General features: G+C 39.6%; 1 protein-coding gene across 2 annotated transcripts in view; it reads left to right on the top strand.

Annotated features, from left to right (window-relative positions):
• txlnb (taxilin beta) overlaps nucleotides 1–19,367 on the top strand; it is a 135,758-nt gene that overhangs the window by 18,476 nt on the left and 97,915 nt on the right. Inside the window, exon 2 of one of the 2 annotated variants that reach the window (XM_018094300.2) lies at nucleotides 1,006–1,166. In XM_018094300.2, coding sequence (XP_017949789.1) covers nucleotides 1,149–1,166 — 18 coding nt within the window. In that variant the 5' untranslated portion in view covers nucleotides 1,006–1,148. Of the gene's footprint in view, nucleotides 1–1,005; nucleotides 1,167–16,478; nucleotides 16,581–19,367 lie in introns of those variants that run through there. The other variant, XM_002936957.5, reaches the window with a different exon arrangement.

Here is a 19,367-nt window from a genome sequence, read left to right as displayed (position 1 = left end):
TTTGTGCAATTCCAATTCTGTAACAAGATATGGGCTTCTAAATGTCTAAAAATGAAAAAAAAAAAATATCAAAATTTCCATAATATAAACACACAATTATTTTATGAACGAAAGGGTTATGTTTCTTTTGTGGTAACATTGCTTCTGTTCTAGAATGTTTTATATTTTATATATTTACATTAACCCCTTCATTTTGTAATCAGCAAATATTTCAATAAATTTCAGCTCCTTAACATTTTGTCATAGATAAGTCAAAGTACTGTGTTGTTGCTATGGTACATGAACCATAGCAACTAGATTAAAACCTTTTTATTAGTATCCAATCTTCAACATTGTGTTGTCAGGTACATTTTTCATTAATGTTACTTTAAATTCTAACATTTATACTTGTTAGTATATATGTTAGTATATATACTAACATATATATGTTAGTATATATGCCAGTGTTGAGCAACATGTTGCTCCCCAACCCCTTGGATGTTGCTCCCTGTGGCCTCAAAGAAGGCTCTTATTTTTGAATTCCTGGCTTGGAGGCAAGTTTTGGTTGCACAAAAACCCAGAACAATGTTAAACAGAACCTTCTGTAGGCTGCCAGTCTTCATGGGGGCTATTAAATAGCCAATTATAGCTCTTATTGGCACCACCAAGAACCTTTTTCATGGTTGTGTTGCTCCCCGACACTTATTCCATTTGAATGTGGCTCACTAGTATAAAAGGTTGGGGATCCCTGATATATGCTATATCAATCTATTTCATGAAATTGACAAAAGTCTGCATGTTTTGTGTTAACATAATTACTACTATATATTATTAGATTTACATGTTTTTAACATGTAATTTAGTAATATTTTCATGTATGGAAATATGTATATTAGTGGTGCTATAGTTCCAAACATTTGAATGGAAAAAAACAAACAAAATTATAGCTTCTAAATTTTAACTAACTATAGCTTTTCATTGTATATCTTCAAAGGTCACAATAAGATATTTGTAATCTTTTTACAGACAAGTAAAAAGAAAATCTGCCCATAAAAATTATCAGAGGGGTCTTGGAGGAGGACCACCAACAGAATTAGACCACAGGGACTATGAAGAAGGAATATCAACTATACTTGGTCCAGACACAATAACTGCCATGGAAGGATATTATGATACTGATGCAACAGGTAAAGGATTTTCTGTTACATTATAGGGCAGATTGATCAAAATGTGAGATTAGAGCTCACCACAGAAAAAAACTACACACTTTATATTAATTTCTATGGGATTTTTAGAAGTGGATTTTTCAAATGCTGAACTCTAACTTTAACCCATTGGTAAATACACTTCTAGCACTAGCATAAACTAGCTTGAATTCCTGTTGGTCACTTACTATTTAGGGGCAACCAACACACAGGAGTCTGAGGACAAACAACCTAGAACACCTCAACAAATGTTGACATTATATGTTTTTATTTGTGAAGTGAAAAAGAATCTTTTAAAAAATTTAAAAAGCCATTTTCAGTCTTCAGTAGATAATGATTTCCTTGAACTTCCTAAAAAAAACAAACTAAAAAATCATGAATGGGGGTAAAAAAAAATCAATGAAGTTTAACATAACTATCTTACATATTTGTTGAAATTATTTTGAATTTTCACATAGTTTATGTATTGAATTTTAAAACTTTACAAATCTATTGCAGTTCCCACAGTTAATAGATGCACATCTAAAAATGTTTGTGTAAATCTTTTGAGGGTTAATACTGTTATTTCATGCTGTATGCATGTTAGAATGAGCCTTTCTATTTTTTTAGTAGACAATAGACAATCTATTTTTGTAGTGGACAAGCATTTAATCTATTGTAATACGGTTATAGAGTAACATTGATTATGAATCCTATAACAAAAGAATGTTGAGCCAGAGGAACCCCAAGTTATGGAAATGCAACATGCTCGACAGTCATTCCTAATGTCACAGATTCCCTTGAACAAACATTTCATCATCTGACTTCCACACTTTTTATCAAGGATTGTAAAAAAACAAACAAAAAAATTCAACAAATTAAACAAGGCTTTATTCTAACAATACATGATACAGCAGAAAAAATGTTTTGCTTCTTCTAAATCAAAATCAACTTATTACACAACAAAATCAGATAATTATGGATCAAAACTGTCTGAGCAACACCTTTTTTAATAACAACTAAATAATTCCTTGTTAAGACTGGTGCAAAACACAAATGTTAACTCCAATGAACCCAAACCTTTAGATATCCCTAAACAAAACTCTTCTTCTTTGTTTAATGCTCCTTCCTCAGCTCATGTAAAAAGGGTGCCCCTTGAGTTGGGGGGGGTACTTTTTCAGCAAAAAAAATAGTGATGCTTAATTTGTGATTGTAACAGTACCTGGTGGAGGGCTCCTCCCGAAGTGGAAGGTGGCTATTCTAGGCAGAAGAGTGAGATCTTGGCTGGGTTTGGGATACCGTGCGTGACAGTCATTTATTTGTGGTGTGTATTTGTTGACAGATGTAATTAAAATGTTTGAATGTAAACATCTACAATGTTTTCTTTATTAGTTAAAAAATTTTTTTAAAGTAAAAAAACAAATAAGTGTTTGTTTAAGAATTGGTTAAAGCATTAGCGGAATCATTTGGGAAAATGTTGGTTGGCTAATTCCCATGACTTGTGAGGTTGGAAGCTTCCATTAGCAAGAAAGTATACGAATGATAGCAGCTTACACATCCCAGGCATAGCATAACTTCTTGCCATCATGGGTTTAATATCATCATATTGCCATATGGCTCAAGGGAAACATTGCAACAATTTGTTGATCAGACAAATTATCCATTAATGTGAATCTTTCATTAAAGATTCTCAACCTTCTGATGCTGGAAATAGCTCTTACTCTGGCCAAATTTCTCAATTGTCATGGAAAACTAGGTGTCCAAAAATCAAAACATGAGTGGAAAAGTGTAACCAGAACTGCAGGTGGAGTTTCCTCAAAAGAGCTAAAAGAGGTTGCAGTCTGGCACATGAAAAGTAAATATGAAACAGGAACTCCTCATTGCCACAGAATGGACAAGCAGTTGGGGAGTCTGTAAAATGAGCCAAGTACTTTCCTGTGCTCAGTGCACCATAGAGCACTCTCCACCTTAGGTCTCCAGTGGGTTTGGGCAACAAGCTGGAATAAAGGACTAGCCCTCGTTAAGCACCCACCTCCAGATGGTATCATAGCAGAAGATGAAGGCAAGGAAGTGTACAGTGTGGAGCATGAGAGAGTACAGTAGCTTTCTAGACACGTCACAAAAGTGTGTCAAGGTAAAATCTCCAACTGGCACAGGTTGGTGGAAGGAGGAGCCTGAGGGGATTGATGGGTCTTTGGTACTCAGTATCTAGTAGAATTAAGTCTAAAACAACTGTAATTTTCTGAGTTTTTCTTGCAAACATTTCACCACTCATCTGAGTGGTTCTTCACTTCAAATGACTGGTAGGGAATTCCCCGGCATTTAAACCCTTGAGGATAGTACAGTCACAGACATCCAATCACAATGATTCCATTGAATTTATTCAGTTAGGTGTTGGCTGAAATCGACAGGTGTAAGAAGGAATGATCCAGTCACAATGGTATCATGATTCTTAGTCTTAGATCCTATTATTATGGCTGGAGGTGGGGCATTCCAAAGTAACATCCTGGCCTGTAAAGACGGATTGTAAAGTAACGACTCAGTTAGAATGTCTTTCCCTTGAACATGCACCAAGGCAAGGGCCTCAGTTAGGACCCTTTTGGAAATCATTATTGTGGGGCGTTAAATGGAGTGCTTGGGAGAGCTCATCTAGAGTGATAAATTTCCCAACCTCTCTCTCTTCTCATCTTGCTGACCACTGGAAGCCTATCCCATAGCTCCTTGCAGGCGTCTGGAGAGATGGGATCCAGAGAAAAAAGGTTTTGATAGAAGGACCGAGCTCTGTCCCGGATAGCCTCTGGATCCTCAAGAGGGGTGCAGTCCTCTTCAAGGAGGCATGTGATTTGTTTTCAGTTTCCCTTCTTCTTCTCAATAGCATAGAAGAAGCGCGAGCCACAATCTAAGTTGCATAGTAACCACATGTGGCTTCGTACATAGGCACCACGAGCCTGTTGTTGTTAAATGTTGTTAAAAGTCTCCTTCTTTTCTATGTAGGGTTTGAACAGCTTTTGCTCAATATCAAGCACCTCCCCATTCAATGCCTCAATCTCCTCATTGAGCTGCCTGCTCACACCCTTGGTATACTCTTGACACAAGAGTTTTAAGTGAACCTTGCCTACATTCCGCCACTGACTGACTTTGGCAAATTCATCCCTCCATTCCATCCATGTTTTCCTGACTGACTCCTCGTCCTCTAGTAAGCTGTTATTAAAGTGCAAATAAGCAGCTTTGGGCAGAGATGCTGCATCTGCCACTATCACAGAGGCACAGTTGTGGTATGAGAATGAGGCCAACCTAAAGGCACTGCACCTGGCTTGTGACATGAGATGGCTCGATATATATATCCTATCATTCCGGGACTGAGAAACATGATCATCTTTCACTCCCATAGGTGAAAGTATTTGTGCCTGGGTGCTGCTCTCTCCAGATGTCAACCAAGGAGAAGCAGGCAATGAGTCCCCGCAGTGCTGACTCTGATGAGTCCCTTTTCTGGGGCACATTGCAGTCTCAAGCATCCAGGGTATAACTGAAATCACCCTGACCATAATCAAGGCTTCATCTGAGTCAATTGTCTTAATGTATGTTGACAAACTTTCAAAGAAAGTCTCTCTGGTCCGTACTTGGGGCATACACATTTGTACGTGCTATTCTTGAAGTCCATGTGAGGGGGTTGCTTCAAGCTCTGGAGTGGTATGGGTCTCTTGAAGAAAACTTCCTTGGTTAAGAAAGGAGAGTACCTGAAACATGTGGAAAAGGCTCCCGATTTGCCATTTGTATTAAGTGTGCTTATACTCAAGGCCATTTTTGTGATTAGGAAGTGCTTTAGCCCTCACAGAGGCCTGGTGAGACAAACACTTTCTGTGGAACTTAATGATATGGAGATGTTCTGCTGTTTCATAGTTCGTGGCCTCTTTTATGACCCCTATATAATGTCTCACAGAATGGATTATTAAAGGCAAATCAGGCCACTTCTCCAAAGCCATATGCAACTTCTTCTCCAATTTACAACCAAGAGTGTTCTCAAGAAACGTTTTGAGTGGGCAGAAGGATTTGCCACACTTGTTTCATCCTCCTCTTCAGTATTATCCTCATCCATGGGCTCTTCTTGGCTGAGGGGTTGATAATGTCTCTCCTCCACTTGAGCATTGAGGATATCTGCACAGGATGTTACAGGAGTGGGATCAGAAACACCCTTCAATGGTTCACATGCTCTTTAAATTTCACCTGCAACACCTTCAGAGGTGTCTGGGGCAGCAGATGGAATCAGCTCCTCTACAACAGGGGGAGCTTGATAGTCAGCCTCTGTCCTTTCTACTGCCCCCTGAGCATCCTGGATGGTGATAACATTGGGGTCAGTGGAAGTTAAAGGAGGAGAGACTTCCACATGAACAGCAGATCTCACAGGGTTGCTTTTTTCAGAGTCTGCCATGCTATCCTCCTTCATGTTCACTATGCCAGCCTCACCATCCTCCCATGCAGTTTTAGCTGCAGATTCCAGTATTTGGGTTATCCCAATATTCTCCTCCTCCAGGAATGGAATGCCCCGAGGCACTGAAAACCAAGTATGGCTGCAGTCTCCAAAACTCAGGACCTCAGGGACATTGACTATCCACCCTGTAAGTGTTTCACTGGGTGTCCCTTTATATTCCATGTGTAGAACCTCTAAATGTGTTGGAGGCAGGTGCTGCACCCCTGACTCTGTGGAGAGACCCATGTTCTTCTGCTCCAGGCTCTCCAGACCATTCATTTCATTATTTTAACTGAATCTGGAGTTGATAGTGTATGATCTGACACTGGTTGACTGAGTCTGAAAGTTGGGCTAGACAATGACACTACATGAGGACCAGTTGTTTCGCTGCTCTTTTTGCCCTTGGATTGGGGGTGCTTCGTCATTGACTACTGATGCCCATTCCTCAGGTGCCAGGTGGTTGGTCTTAAATTTCCTCTTCTTTTCCTTACCTAAAGAGTAAGGGCCACTCACCATACCTACCACAGCAGGTGTTCCAATCTTGAGCACCCCCACACCCACAGGAGTAGGTTGATGTGTGGCAGGAACAGCTGTGCCACTTGGGGATGTGGTGAAAATATTATCCCTCTTCTTTGCTGCAGTTGTGGGGCAGGCTGCAGACTTCAGTGAAGAAGGGGGTAGTTTGGAAGTTGTAAAGGTAGGTTGTGTAACAACCACCTTGAAGTTCTCCAGTGAAGTAGGTGTCCCCTTTAAAGGGCCTACTGAGATGGTCCTAGCAGGGCAAGCTGATGCACATGAGGTGCAGGGGGTTCAATTATACGCCGTGGTCTTATTTTGCCTTTTAGGGCAACTCTGGTGAGTGTGCCCAATCTCCTTGCAAAGGAAGCACCTCACTTTCTCTGTGTTGTAAAAAAAATGTATACAACACCCCCTCAAACAGAAACCTGAAGGACCCCTCAATATTATCTTGACCCCGAGAAAGAAGCAGTTTAGAAGAGAGGACATTTTTCAGCCTGCTCTCTTTGCATCCCAAGGGGATTTTAGAAATATTTGATTTTATTTCCCCAAGGGCTTGCAGGTTGGGGCGCAATAATGGATCTTGTAGGAAAGGGGGCACTGCAGCTAGTGTACGGGCAAAGATTATGGCTTTCCCATACATTTTGCTGGCTGCCATTATTGTAGAGGGGCCCACTACTTCAGTTGCAGCTTTTATATAAGCCTCAATGCCATGGACTCTTGACATTAGACATCAGACCTGGGGGCCGATTCACTAAAATGCGATAAAACATGCGCTATTTATAGCGTGTGGTAAAAATTTTATCGCGTCTTAATTTTCGCGACTTTTCGCATGATTCACTATAAGCATACTTGCGATATTTTACGCGCGTTATTTCATGCGATATTTTTGTCGCGATAAATAGCGTGCGCTGTATTTTTCGCATGCACGCTATTTATCGCATGTGCTAATTGTCGCGCCATTACGCAAGCGACAATCGGCAGCATAAAACTGGCGACATTTTGCCCTGGGAGAGCACAGAGTGCTAGAGAGGTGCTGTATAAATGTTTATTTGGGGAAAAAAAAAACCAAAAACCAATAAAAATCTAAGTAAGAAAAAAAAGTGCTAGAGATAATAAAATGGGGGGGGGGGGGCATTTAAGAATATTTAGGCAAATACTTAGGGGTCCGTTTGCTAAAGTGGCTTAAATTAAGTGGGAGATTTTAGACACAGAATAAATGGCAAATATTTTATTCTATTCTAATATACTCTATTAAACGGGAACAAATATAATATTGCAATCATTCTGGCAACAAAACATTGGATTACGCTACGTACTAATTAACGCAAGTTTTACTATTCAACAAAATGACAAAATTGTTGCCAGAATATTTGCAAACATTTAACCCATATAGCATATTGATGCTGTTACTGATAAATGTAAGAGTGTAGGGGAAACTACATGAAAGTAAAATACCATATCAAGGAAGGAAAAATAATTAGACATTACTCAATTCAAAAGTAGAAAAATAAAAACTTATAACAAATAAAGGGGAAAAAATAGGGAAAATAAAACTTAGGGCTTGCTGCCCTTGAGTTCTCTAATGTCCCTCTTTAATTCGTCCACTGGGCCAGCTCGGCCTTGATGTTGGCCACGTCCTCCTGCACTGATGGTCCCTCGTGCGCAGGAGAACCTGACGCCCAGCGCTTGGCCTGGGGGGAGTCCGGGGCCTGGGGGGAGAACTCAAGGGCCTGTGGGGAAACTGGAGGAGTGTCCGGGGCCTCGGGGGCGTATTCGGCCTCGGGGGCCTCTTCAGCCTCGGGGACCGCTGGTTCTGGGGCCGGTGGTGGGGCCTCTGGGGCCGGTGGTGGGGACGCTTGAGGTCAGGCCTCGGGGGCCGGTGGAGGTCGGGCCTCGGGGGCCTCTGCTTGTGGGGCCGGTGGAGCCTGGTGGGCCACAGGAGCCTGGAGGGCCTGGGGTTGTGCCTGGGGACGAGGCGCCAGCTGAAGTTCTGTGAGATAGTATTGCAAGATGTTATTTTGTGTAATATATTATACATATACATATTTACATACATACATACATACATACATACATACATACATACATACATACATACATACATACATACAAGGTATCGGGTCATACAACATGTCCCTGTTCCTAGGAGAGGTGGAGATCGGGTTAAACTTCTTAAAAAAACTGAAGTAGAATGGATTCACCGTTTAAATACACTGGCCCCAAATGGGTTAAATAGGGATTTTGATTTACATTTATTTTTGTAATATTTTTGTAACATTTCTATATTTCCAATGTTTCATTGTTTCATTCTTTATTCTTCTTATTATTATTTCTTTATAAGAGTGTTTAGGCCAATAATGAATGATTAAGTAGCATTTAGATTCTATGCCCAGCCTCTAATATATCGTTTTTGCCAAGCTTTATTTTAATAACGTGTGTCTAGGTACTACTATTTGGTATTTTGACAGTTCCTTACATTGATAAGTTCTTATTATCTGTGTGATATGCAGAACTGATGTGCCGGCTTCCGTGTATATCGAATACATTGTGTATTCTGTCTCCATGGCGACCCGTCACGTCACTTCCTGCATTCAGCTATACAAGGAAGTAACAGATTGTACGAACGATTGATTATGCTTAGCCACGAGGTACGCTTGAGAAAGGGGGTGAGAGACCCTCGAAACGTCGCGTAGATGTGGCATAACAGACTGATAAGTGTAATTGTTATACTGCTTTGAATGGCCATTGCATTTCTTTTTAATGACGCTTTAATAAAAGCTAAGTTTTAAGCTTTTGGAGTGCGGCTCAGTTGGAAAACATATATATATATATATAATATAATATATAATATAATATATATATATATATATATATATATATATATATATATATATATATATACACACACAATAGGAAGTGCTGAGAAGCTGCACACCATAAGGAACAATAATACCTGGGTGCCTGTGGCAAAACAAAATCTAGACAGGCATGGGGTGACGGCACACACAAGATTTTCACAAGGAGTAACGAAGATGTGAAATAATATTCAGAGGTTAATTGTGACCAACGTTTCAGTTCCTCACTGGCATTATGGTTAAACGTGATGGACGTATGTCTTTTTTCAACCCAACTTACTATGTTACTATGTTACTTTCGTCATCCCTTACATTTGTACCTTTAGTTCAAATTACTTGCTAAATCTTTTAGTGAACGTATACTGGAAAAGCTTAATAAAGTACAATAATTACCTGCCGCTATTTCAGCACCAGGTGTGAATTCCTGCGCTTCAGGTCAGACCATAGGGCGCTGGAGCTGGCGGAGGTCCACATCAAGGGCAAACCCGGTGAGCAAACCTTCTCTAAGCTCGCGCAGGATCGCCCTCTTCCTCTCATGGACCCCTAAGGGCCCCAGCGGCGGGTCGTCATATCCTGAGCGCAGGAGCATGGTGATAATATAGCGCCTCTCCCCTGGTAGCAGATAAGAAACCCCAGGCATGATCCTCTCTGTAGTGTGACTGCAGGCTCAATGACACAAAATGGCCCCAAGTCGCACATGTCACGAGATTACAAAATCGCTACAAAATGTCCGCAAATTGCGAGATTACAAAGTCACAACAAAAAAAATCGCCAAAATATACATAGTAATGTATTTTGTGCGACTAAATATTTACCGCTATAGTACTGTATATTATCGCAACTAAATATTTACCAATATAGTACTGTATATTATCGCGACTAAATATTTACCGCTATAGTACTGTATATTAGTAGCGAAATTCCATACATGCCAAGACTTTAATAAAATTTAGTAAAAAGACACATACTTGAATAAATAACACTGTAAGTCAATATTTTATTGCCAAAAGCTCATTTACTGTACTTTTCTATAATTTTTCACCTGCCTGTAGTAGGTGTTAATTTTCGCATAGACCAATGCGATATTTAGCACGCCTAAGTGTTTGTGAATCATGCGATCGTATTCGTTTCAGCACAAGAATTAACGCATGCGTTAAAACTAGCGCGAAAAATTCTGCATGCGAAAATGGCCACTTAACGCACACGATAATACTATGGTGAATCGCACGCTAATTATAAATTTTATCGCACTTTAGTAATTCGGCCCCCTGATGTTTCCGTGTCGGCTGCTTTGCCCCAGTGATGACTTGGCTTGGGCTGCTGCCGGCGGCTACTGCCTGCGCAAATGTTTTAGTAGGTGTCACATTGGCTGAAGCATCAAATGAAGAAACAGTGAGGCTTTTTGACACAGGCTCTGACTGGTGCTTTGCTACAGAGCTATAGCCCGGTCTTTCAGGTCTTTTACCTTTAGACCCTGAGGCATTTTTTTATCATTATTTTTATTCCCTCCCATTATTTTACAAAATACCCCACAAAAAAGGAAGCTTAATTCTATTAATCAACAAAAAGAAACACACACACAATGAGTGTGACCCCAACCTGACCATCTCATCTCCATGTGGTTAGAGGTGGACAGTGCCTGACACACTATGGGAACCAGCTCCTAGAATTACACAAAACTATTTAGAGGCATACCATTTGACAGCTGTAAAATTCAGACCTCCTAGAAGTGAAATGCACCACAAATGGAAGATACCTGTTAGACCATAGCAGAGAACCTGGTTTCTATACACATCAGTGTCTATAAAATAATGCAGCATAAAACCCACAAGGTAGAAAAAATTGCACCATGAAGAAAGTACTGTAGGCAGAAAACGCCCTGTCAGACATTCATGAGCCGTATATATGTGCTTATGTTGACCTCTTGACCACTTGTAATACTCTATCCCATGATGATCTTTAAAAGATTGTTATCATGCCGAGGTGACCTACTAGAATGATAACCCTCCACAAGAGTAACCTAATTCTAGGAATCTCACTGGAAAAAGAAATGATCCATTTATATGGGGGTATTTTTATTTTGGGGCCCCGAAAAAGCCACATACTTATGTAAACCTTTGCACATTGGGTATCAAACTGTTTAGTTGGCCCCTGGCATTCATATTAAGGGTGTTTTATGATATGTACTTAATGATATGTGGGAGATAAGAAGCTGTGAAAGCTTTGAAACGATTTTAGGAAAGCATTGCAACTTGGTAATTTGGAGTAGAAAGACAGTTGTGCCTATTCTGAATTTATTAGAATTTGTTCTTTCCAAAAATGTATAGTTTTCTAGGGTAAACCTACATTAAGTGGAATATGGAGCCTACACCTGATTCTACTCAAATAGTTTTCATTCAGACTGACCTACCATGTAGATCAAATTCATAAGAAAGCCCTCACGTTAGTTACCCAATCTGTCTGCAAATAACCATAATATAGGACTGATCACATGTATGTAACAACTATCAGCCAAACTAACCCATCTGTAGCACATCATGCCAGCCCAATCAAAGACAGTGGGGTGCCAGGCCCTTTTTTAAAAAAAAATAACTCTTTGTGAGGGAGGCGGTTGGCATCAAACTCTGGCTCCATTCAAAAACACTCTCCACACAGTGGAACAAAAAGGAATATGAAGATCACCAGACTCAGGGGACTAACTAAATGCTGAGGACTGCTAGCTTTCACCTCCCTCACCCATCCACAAAAATATGAAGTGTGCCAGGCCGCACACCATTGCTACCAGACACTCACAGCCCAGGATGGCATACAGATTGGGGGACTAGCACTTGCCAGTGGATGCCGTTATGACAAACCAGAAATGCACATGGGATCAAGTACACCAGAACAGCATTGTCCTACCTTATTGAGCAGAACAGCCTTGAAGTAAGCCCGAGAGAGGTAATGGTAACCCAGAGTGGTCAGCATTGTCTGTGGCTTGGTATTGTCAGGGGTTAGGTAGCTAGGACCAAATTTCTGGGGAAAAAGTCAGTTATTTGGCTTAAAAAAACGGCACTAAAACAAACAAAATCCTTTCCTCTTAAATGGGATTCCTGCTAACACAGTTAAATTTTCCTGACCAACAAGAAGTAAGCCTAATGTTTGTCAAAGCAAAAATCCAACCTTGGGGTATTCCAAAGTCTCTTACTCAGCTCATACAGACAGCTCTCTTGTGTCTTTCCCAGACTGGAGCTCTTTATTGCAGAATCTCTGGTGCACCTAAAACACTCAGTTTGTACTAGCAGTCTCAAAATTATTCTGGTAGTAACCATGGAGCTTTGTCCTGGACTTTCCTAGATATTTTGATAGTGACCTTGCCACAGTATCTTTGGTGAGAAGTCGGAATTGGGTGGTTGAAAAATAATAGTGCCATTTTGTGTGAAGTTGTGGTGGCAGAAAAGTGATAGTGTCGTTCTGTGGGAAGTGTGAGGTGCAGACCCTGAAGCAACTGGACTCTTTGAAGTCCTTTGTATCCTGAGTAATATTGTCTGCCCAGATGAGTAGGCGTTTACCACTAATCCCCTTTCCCTTCCAAATGTGAGATTAGGAGGTTCATAAGAGCATGTTTTAATATGGTAATATGTTTGACATTTTCAAAGTGCCAATCCAGTTTTTTTTTATTCTAAGGAGAGCTGTTTTTGGTGCTATATTATTTGTCAGGACAAAACAGTTTAATGGTGGGGAGAGTTTAGGGACCATAGGGTTCCTATCTGGGCAGGATAGTGTTCTCAGTTTTGGACCAGGTGGGTGGTGACTGCTTCCTGTGAAGTGTCTCCGCCCCTCCACTCTAGGAGCATAAGACATACAGGTTGAGCTAGGATCAGCAGTTCTGAGCTCCAGTGTATGTGTGATAGATTGAATGTATCTCTCCCAGGTAATATTAGCTTTTCATGTAGGGATCATCGTGGTAATCAGCAGGGGCGGCCAAGCCGACCGGGCGCCCTAGGCAACCTGGTCGGTCAACTCCGCGGGGCGGTTAGATCGGTCATTGCCTCCGCTGGTAATGACAAGCGGCGGAGGCAATGACAAAGTAGCACTAGGGGTAGGCAGGAGAGGCTCCTGCCTGGCGCCCCTCAATCGTTGCGGCCTAGGCAGCTGCCTCTTCTGCCTACCCCTAGTTCCGGCCCTGGTAATCAGGTTAGAGGATTTCAATGGAGGTGATACAGGTCGACTTAAGGGTGTCAAAAAGGTGAACTGGGATTCTGCCACGTCTGTCCCCAGGGGAGTATCAGTGCGTAATATCTTTTGCAACTTAATGTTGCTGTGACCACTTTACCTCAATTCAGTCACTGGTACTACATGATTGATTTATCTTTGTCTGCTAACAAAACATCTGCTATTGGTGTAAAAGATCCTGGTGAGAGAGAGTTTTGCAACTCCGGGCTCAGCTGAATATACTTCAGTTAATTATTTCCTTGCTGACTCCAGTTGGTATTGCCACTCTATAAATGTTAAAATCTCAGAAACTACTAAAAATAAAAAACTTGTAAATGTGCTTAAAGAAGCACCCTGAGTAAATTTACATAAATTATTTTGGGATTTAGATCCCTTTTAACCCTTTTACTGCCAGCCATTTTGGTCAAAGCGGAACGTGTATTGCCAGACAGTTTTTGAACATTTTGCACTCTTTCAATTTAGGGGCCTTTCCTTGGGTGGACTTTTAGTTTACCCAGGAAACCTATATATTGTTTTTTTCAGGACAACTTAAGCTTTCAAAATATGGTAGAATTTTTCTGCAATTCTGTAACAAGATATAGGCTTCTAAATGTCTAAAAAATGAAAAAAATCACATTTTCCATAATATAAACACATATACCAGAAACAAAAATAATTTTATGCATGAAAATAAAACTGATTTGGAAAGTCCCATGTCTTCTGAACATGCCAATACCAAATATATATAGTTTTATGGAGATTTCTCACTTGTATAGGTCAAAAATTCCCAGCAGTACATTACCAAATTTCCAAAACACTGCTCCAGAAAGCTGCATACTTTGGATTTCAAGGCCAAAACTTCCACTAACAAAGTTTATCCCAGAAAATTATACATTTTTGGAAAGAACAGATTCTGGGGAATCCAGAATAGGTAGAACTGTCTGTCTACTCCAAACTAACAAGTTGCAATGCAACTAAATAACCTAAAGTTATTGGTTTTTATCAAAATTTGTGAATTTTTTTAAAAATCGCTTCAAAGCTTCCAGTCTATAGTATCTTATCTCCTACAGGTCATAAAGTAACCAGATAAAACACCCTAAATTTGAATGCCAGGGGTCCACTGAACAGTTTGAGACCCAATATGTATAGGTTTACCTAAACATGTGGCTAATATGGGCCCCAATGTGCAGATACCCCCATATGATCAATGATTTCTGTCATTTCAGCTCCTGCAAAATCAACACATTTACATTATTTTATGTGGGATAAAGCTACAAAAAAGTACGCTCAGCCATACATTCCCCCGAATCTAAAATTGTTACCCATGTCTTTCTACTCCAAAGTACCAAGCAGCAAAGCTTTCCTAAATTCTATCATTTCTGTCATTTCAGCTCCTGCAAAATCAACACATTTACATCATTTTATGTGGGATAAAACTACAAAAAAGCAGCTCACCCCAGAAAGTCATATATTTTTTATATACTTTTATCTCACACAATTTCTTGCATACAAAGGCAAATCACCCCAAATAGGAACACCAGAGGTCTACTGAACAGTTTGATGCCCAATATGCATAGATATACCAAAGTTTGTGGTGTGTACTGACCCCAAAATGAAAATAGCGCATATGGATTTCTCGCCTGCCAACTCAGCTTTTGCATACAGAACACCCTGACAGCGTATTATTTGCTGCAAAGCCCCCAAACTATACAGAGACCCCCAGAAAAACAAATATTAGGTAAAGTTATTTTTCTACACCAAAGTACCACATGGCAAAGTGAAGCTAAAAAACAGATCAGGAATACTAATACAGGGATGCAATAAAACCACAAAAATTGTGCAGATTAGTGAAACAGCAAAATAAGTCACACAACAGCATAATTAGTGGTCAGAATATCTGACCAATAGTCAGGCTGTCAAAATAAACAGTTTTTAGGAAAAAAAAACCAAAAAGACAAAGGGGTAAAATTAATAATTAAAAAAAAAAAGAGTTTGTGTCTGTGTATACATGTGTGTACACATCTAAATGTTGTGTGACAGCATGTAAGTGTGTATATGAGTGTATAAAAGTGTGCTAAAGTGTGCAAATTTTTTTTAAAAAACTGTTCTAATATGTGTGTTCTATGTGTGTGTAAATGCAAGTAATTGTATGTGAGTGTGTGAAAGTGTGTATAATAGTGTAAGGAAAGGGCACTTACCTGTCCTAGAGCTAGATGGCCAATCAGATTGCAAGCAATCAGATTGCAATCAGCTGTCCTCAGTGGTCCTGCAGAGTCCTCTGTCCTCTGAGCCGAAGGAGAAGCAGCAGATCACATCTGCTGCTTGGAGGTTGGTCCTATGATGATTGCATCGCAGGACCCACATGACAGCCCCCCTGGCTCGTTGCCCAGGGGGCTGTCATCGCTCAGGACTCTCTGCAGAAGTGGCATCTGCCAAACAACGTATGACATACGTGGTTGGCAGATAAAGCATATTTCTGCAATCACTTATGCCATACGCTGTTGGCAGGAAAAGTGTTAAAAGACAAGAGGAAGGAGCTAGCACATAGTGCTAGCCCATAGTGCTTACAAGGTAAGTGGGTGGGTCAAAGGGCTGCAGTTTACAGTGGATGAGGCATTGCCTCATAAGTGCTAAGACTGAGTAATGGTGGCCATACACTGTAAGATCCACTCGTTTGGCGAGGTCGGCACCTATAAGTGGGCGATGTAGGGCTAATTTGGCCCTAGGGCCAAATTATAGAATTAAAATGGCAGGCATAGGTGCCAAAATATTCTCTGTACCATGGGGTGCATACATTAAATATATACACACAGATTTAATTCAAAAAAATTAAAGATACAGTAGGTAAAGAGGGCCCTGCTTAATACAGATGACACTATAGACATTGCAGTTAATGTACAATCAGATATTAATTGTTCTTTATATCTTTAATTTATGTGTGTGTAGATAAGATCTTGTCTTTTCATACAAGTCGACCCATAGTCTTACAATGCTAGAACTGTATGTAATTAAATTCCATACAGTAAAGTCACGTTTCTTAAATATCTTCTCTGCTAAATATAGCTGTTGCTTTGTATTTACCAACAAAACTTTTCCATATAATAAAAAAAGCATTTTCATAGTTTTAAATTTTTTTTACAGAACCTACAATTTGTTGTTTTTTTATGTGAATGCCCTTCAAGAGGGTTATAGTTGTATTCTCTTATCCTTTAGTTGCATTCCCTGTCTAATTTTGGCAAGCTGTCATCGCCCTCATCTGTTCCTTTTTCCCCTCCTCCATAAGCCATTCTCTAAATGTCCTGCCTCTTTCTCCAGTTGTCCCTTTTTCGCTCACGTTGCCTACATAGGTTATACTTTCTGCTCTTCTTCAAGTCTTCCATGGTAAGTTCTTTAGAAATATTATATTTTAATTAATTCCTAGATAACCGCATTTAGGATTTTATGCTTGACGGTTTAGCTCTTATTTGTGATTTACTTTATTTCTGTTTCTAAATTACAATAATTTAAAGGGCAGGTTATAAGGAAGCCATCTGGCCTGGGCCCTTCATTCTGTGAAGTATTCTTACCTGGGCCCTACCTTAGGGAAAAATGTTGCCAAAAATACAAATACTCTGTAACATTTGTCAGATGCTTTTAGTTACATATTCAGGGATGTTTAGTTTGGCTACCTGGCTGTCGGGGTGTGCTGAGAGTTTTGATTAAAAAAAACAGTAAATCGGGATCTCTTACTGGACCTCCCCAATTAACATATTTTTCTCCCTTTTTATTGACGCCTTGGTCTTCCCACTATGCCTGTTTCCCACTCTTGTTTAACTGTAGTCATTCAAGGTCTGATATATGAAATACAGCACTGAGTTTCTTTAATTGTTAAAAACTTTACCTAATTAGCGGTGATTCTTTTGCAGTGCAAAATGTCTAATTTCTGATTTTTCAACATTGCAGTTAATCCCTTTTGGCAGAGATTAATATATCTGTCTGATATTGTGTACTGCCACTGACAAGGAATTCTTTGTTTGCCAAGAGAGCAGTGCTAGTATAGTAAAATGGGGCTTTATTTAACTGTAGGATTTATAATATTATGAAACACAGTACTTTTTTTTGTTAGCTTTTCACAGGGAGTATGTTTGGTAAGTTTGTGTGCACTTTAATATGTAATACAAATGCTATTTTGACAAACCCCTGGGATACTTTTTCAGTGGGGCCTAAAATAGTTTCTGGCTTGACAACAGGTGCTGTCCATCTGTATGAAGGGACAGAAGGGAGCACTTTGCCAAGAAGAAATACAATCTTTTTCTTGATCAGTGACATATAATGTGCTGCTTTTTATTATAGCGTTATATTCTAACATTAAGAAAATATGTAAATGCAAGAGTTGCTCTGAATTGATTATATATCTGATTATATCTATCAGTAATTTAAGTGACATCAAAAACATCACTTTTTAGAACACAGGGACTCAAGCAGTGTTGGTTTTAAAACAATGATTGTGTAGCCATTAAAGGGCTAATGTTCTTTTATGGTAACTTTAGGATGTTATAGAATGTTCAATTCTTAGCAACTTTTCAAATGATCTTTATTTTTCAGTTTTTGAATTATTTGGTTATCTCTTTCCAGCTTTTAAATTGGAGTCACTATCAGCCAAAAACCTATTACTCTGTAAGGCTACAATTTTATTATTCATATTAAATTCTCTCATTTAAACCACAGCTTTGTTTCTAGGCCAGACTTGCTAAACCATAGCAGCCAGATAGATAGACTGTGAGAGCTGATGAACAAATATATAAGCTACAAAAAAATTAAAAATAAAAACCAGTTGTAAATTGACTCAGAGTATTGAAAAAAGATTTTTTTGACGAGTTGCATTTTTTGACGCTCGTTTTTTTTACTTGCGCACTGCAAATTTTTCCGCTGCAAATTTTTGCACACATTTCACAAAATAATCCGCCAATGGTGAAAGATGGAAATTTGCAGCAAATCCATGCCTGCTGAAAAATTTAATTCATCACTAGTGGTGAGCAACAAATTGGTCACAAGCCACTGGTTAGGGATCACTGGTCTACATCATGCTACAAATTAATTTAAAGGTGAACTTTAATAATATCAAAACTGTTTGTAGCATTCTTTACATCTTATTATTCACAAATATAACCTATAATATATATGTAAAATATATACTTAGAAAAGGTGATTCCTAATGATAAAGTACCACATGTGTAAAACATAAGGATATTAGACATTTCATTATCTGCACTCTGCATCCTGCATACTTTTCCATTTATATAGCCATAGAAACTTAAAATATCCTTATATATTGTACTGGGAGTATAGTATTTCCAATATTATAACTTCATCTCCCTAGGTAAATGATGAAGTGATACTGACTCAAAAAAATTACTTTTCAAATTATGAATCTACATAAAAAGTTACCTATAGGTCATGTTGATCTTTTTTCACTGTTAGGGTTGGTTTTGTATGTAATTGTTGCTTGAAGTTCCTACACCTGACTGTTTTGACAACCTGACTGTCCCTTCTCAGCCTGTCAGTTATAGCTTCTAATGCTAACGGCCTACTGCTGCACAAATATGGCTGCCCCCTCACAGAAGAACATGGGGGATCAGATAACTAATGGAAAGCATCAGGAAATACTTTTTTGGCAACATGATAAAGCTCATGCAAAGCCAATGTTACAATAGATGTATAAAAGGTTTCATTTCTGGTGTCAGTATCTTTTTAAGGCCAGTTATGGTGAAACTGGCAGAGAATATCTATTTGGTTTCCTAAACACTACTGTAAGTGAAGCTTAAAAGTGAGCAATATGGGTAGTGCCAGGCCAAGCCATCCGGGCACCCTAGACCACCCAGCTGGCCTCCTCGTCCAGCCATTTTTGACACAGGGGAGGGGGGGCGGCGCTGAAGACAGGGGAGGGAAGTAGCTCACATGTGGATGGTGGGGGAAAAAGGGCCCAGAATTAGGGTTAGGTAAAAGAAAAGGTACCATTGCTCCCTAGGCACATGCTTTTTCTGCCTACCCCTAGTTCTGGCCCTGGATATGGGGGTGAACACTTGAGTGCTACCCTAGATATTCTTGAAACTATAGCTAAATAGCAGCAATATTTTCAAATGTTCATTACTTTATGGACCATGGGGGGTATCCTGACAAATACTGAAC

The sequence above is a fragment of the Xenopus tropicalis genome, chromosome 5 (genome assembly GCF_000004195.4).
Source record: "Xenopus tropicalis strain Nigerian chromosome 5, UCB_Xtro_10.0, whole genome shotgun sequence".
Lineage (NCBI taxonomy): Eukaryota > Metazoa > Chordata > Amphibia > Anura > Pipidae > Xenopus > Xenopus tropicalis.
This window is presented reverse-complemented; position numbering and strand designations above follow the sequence as displayed.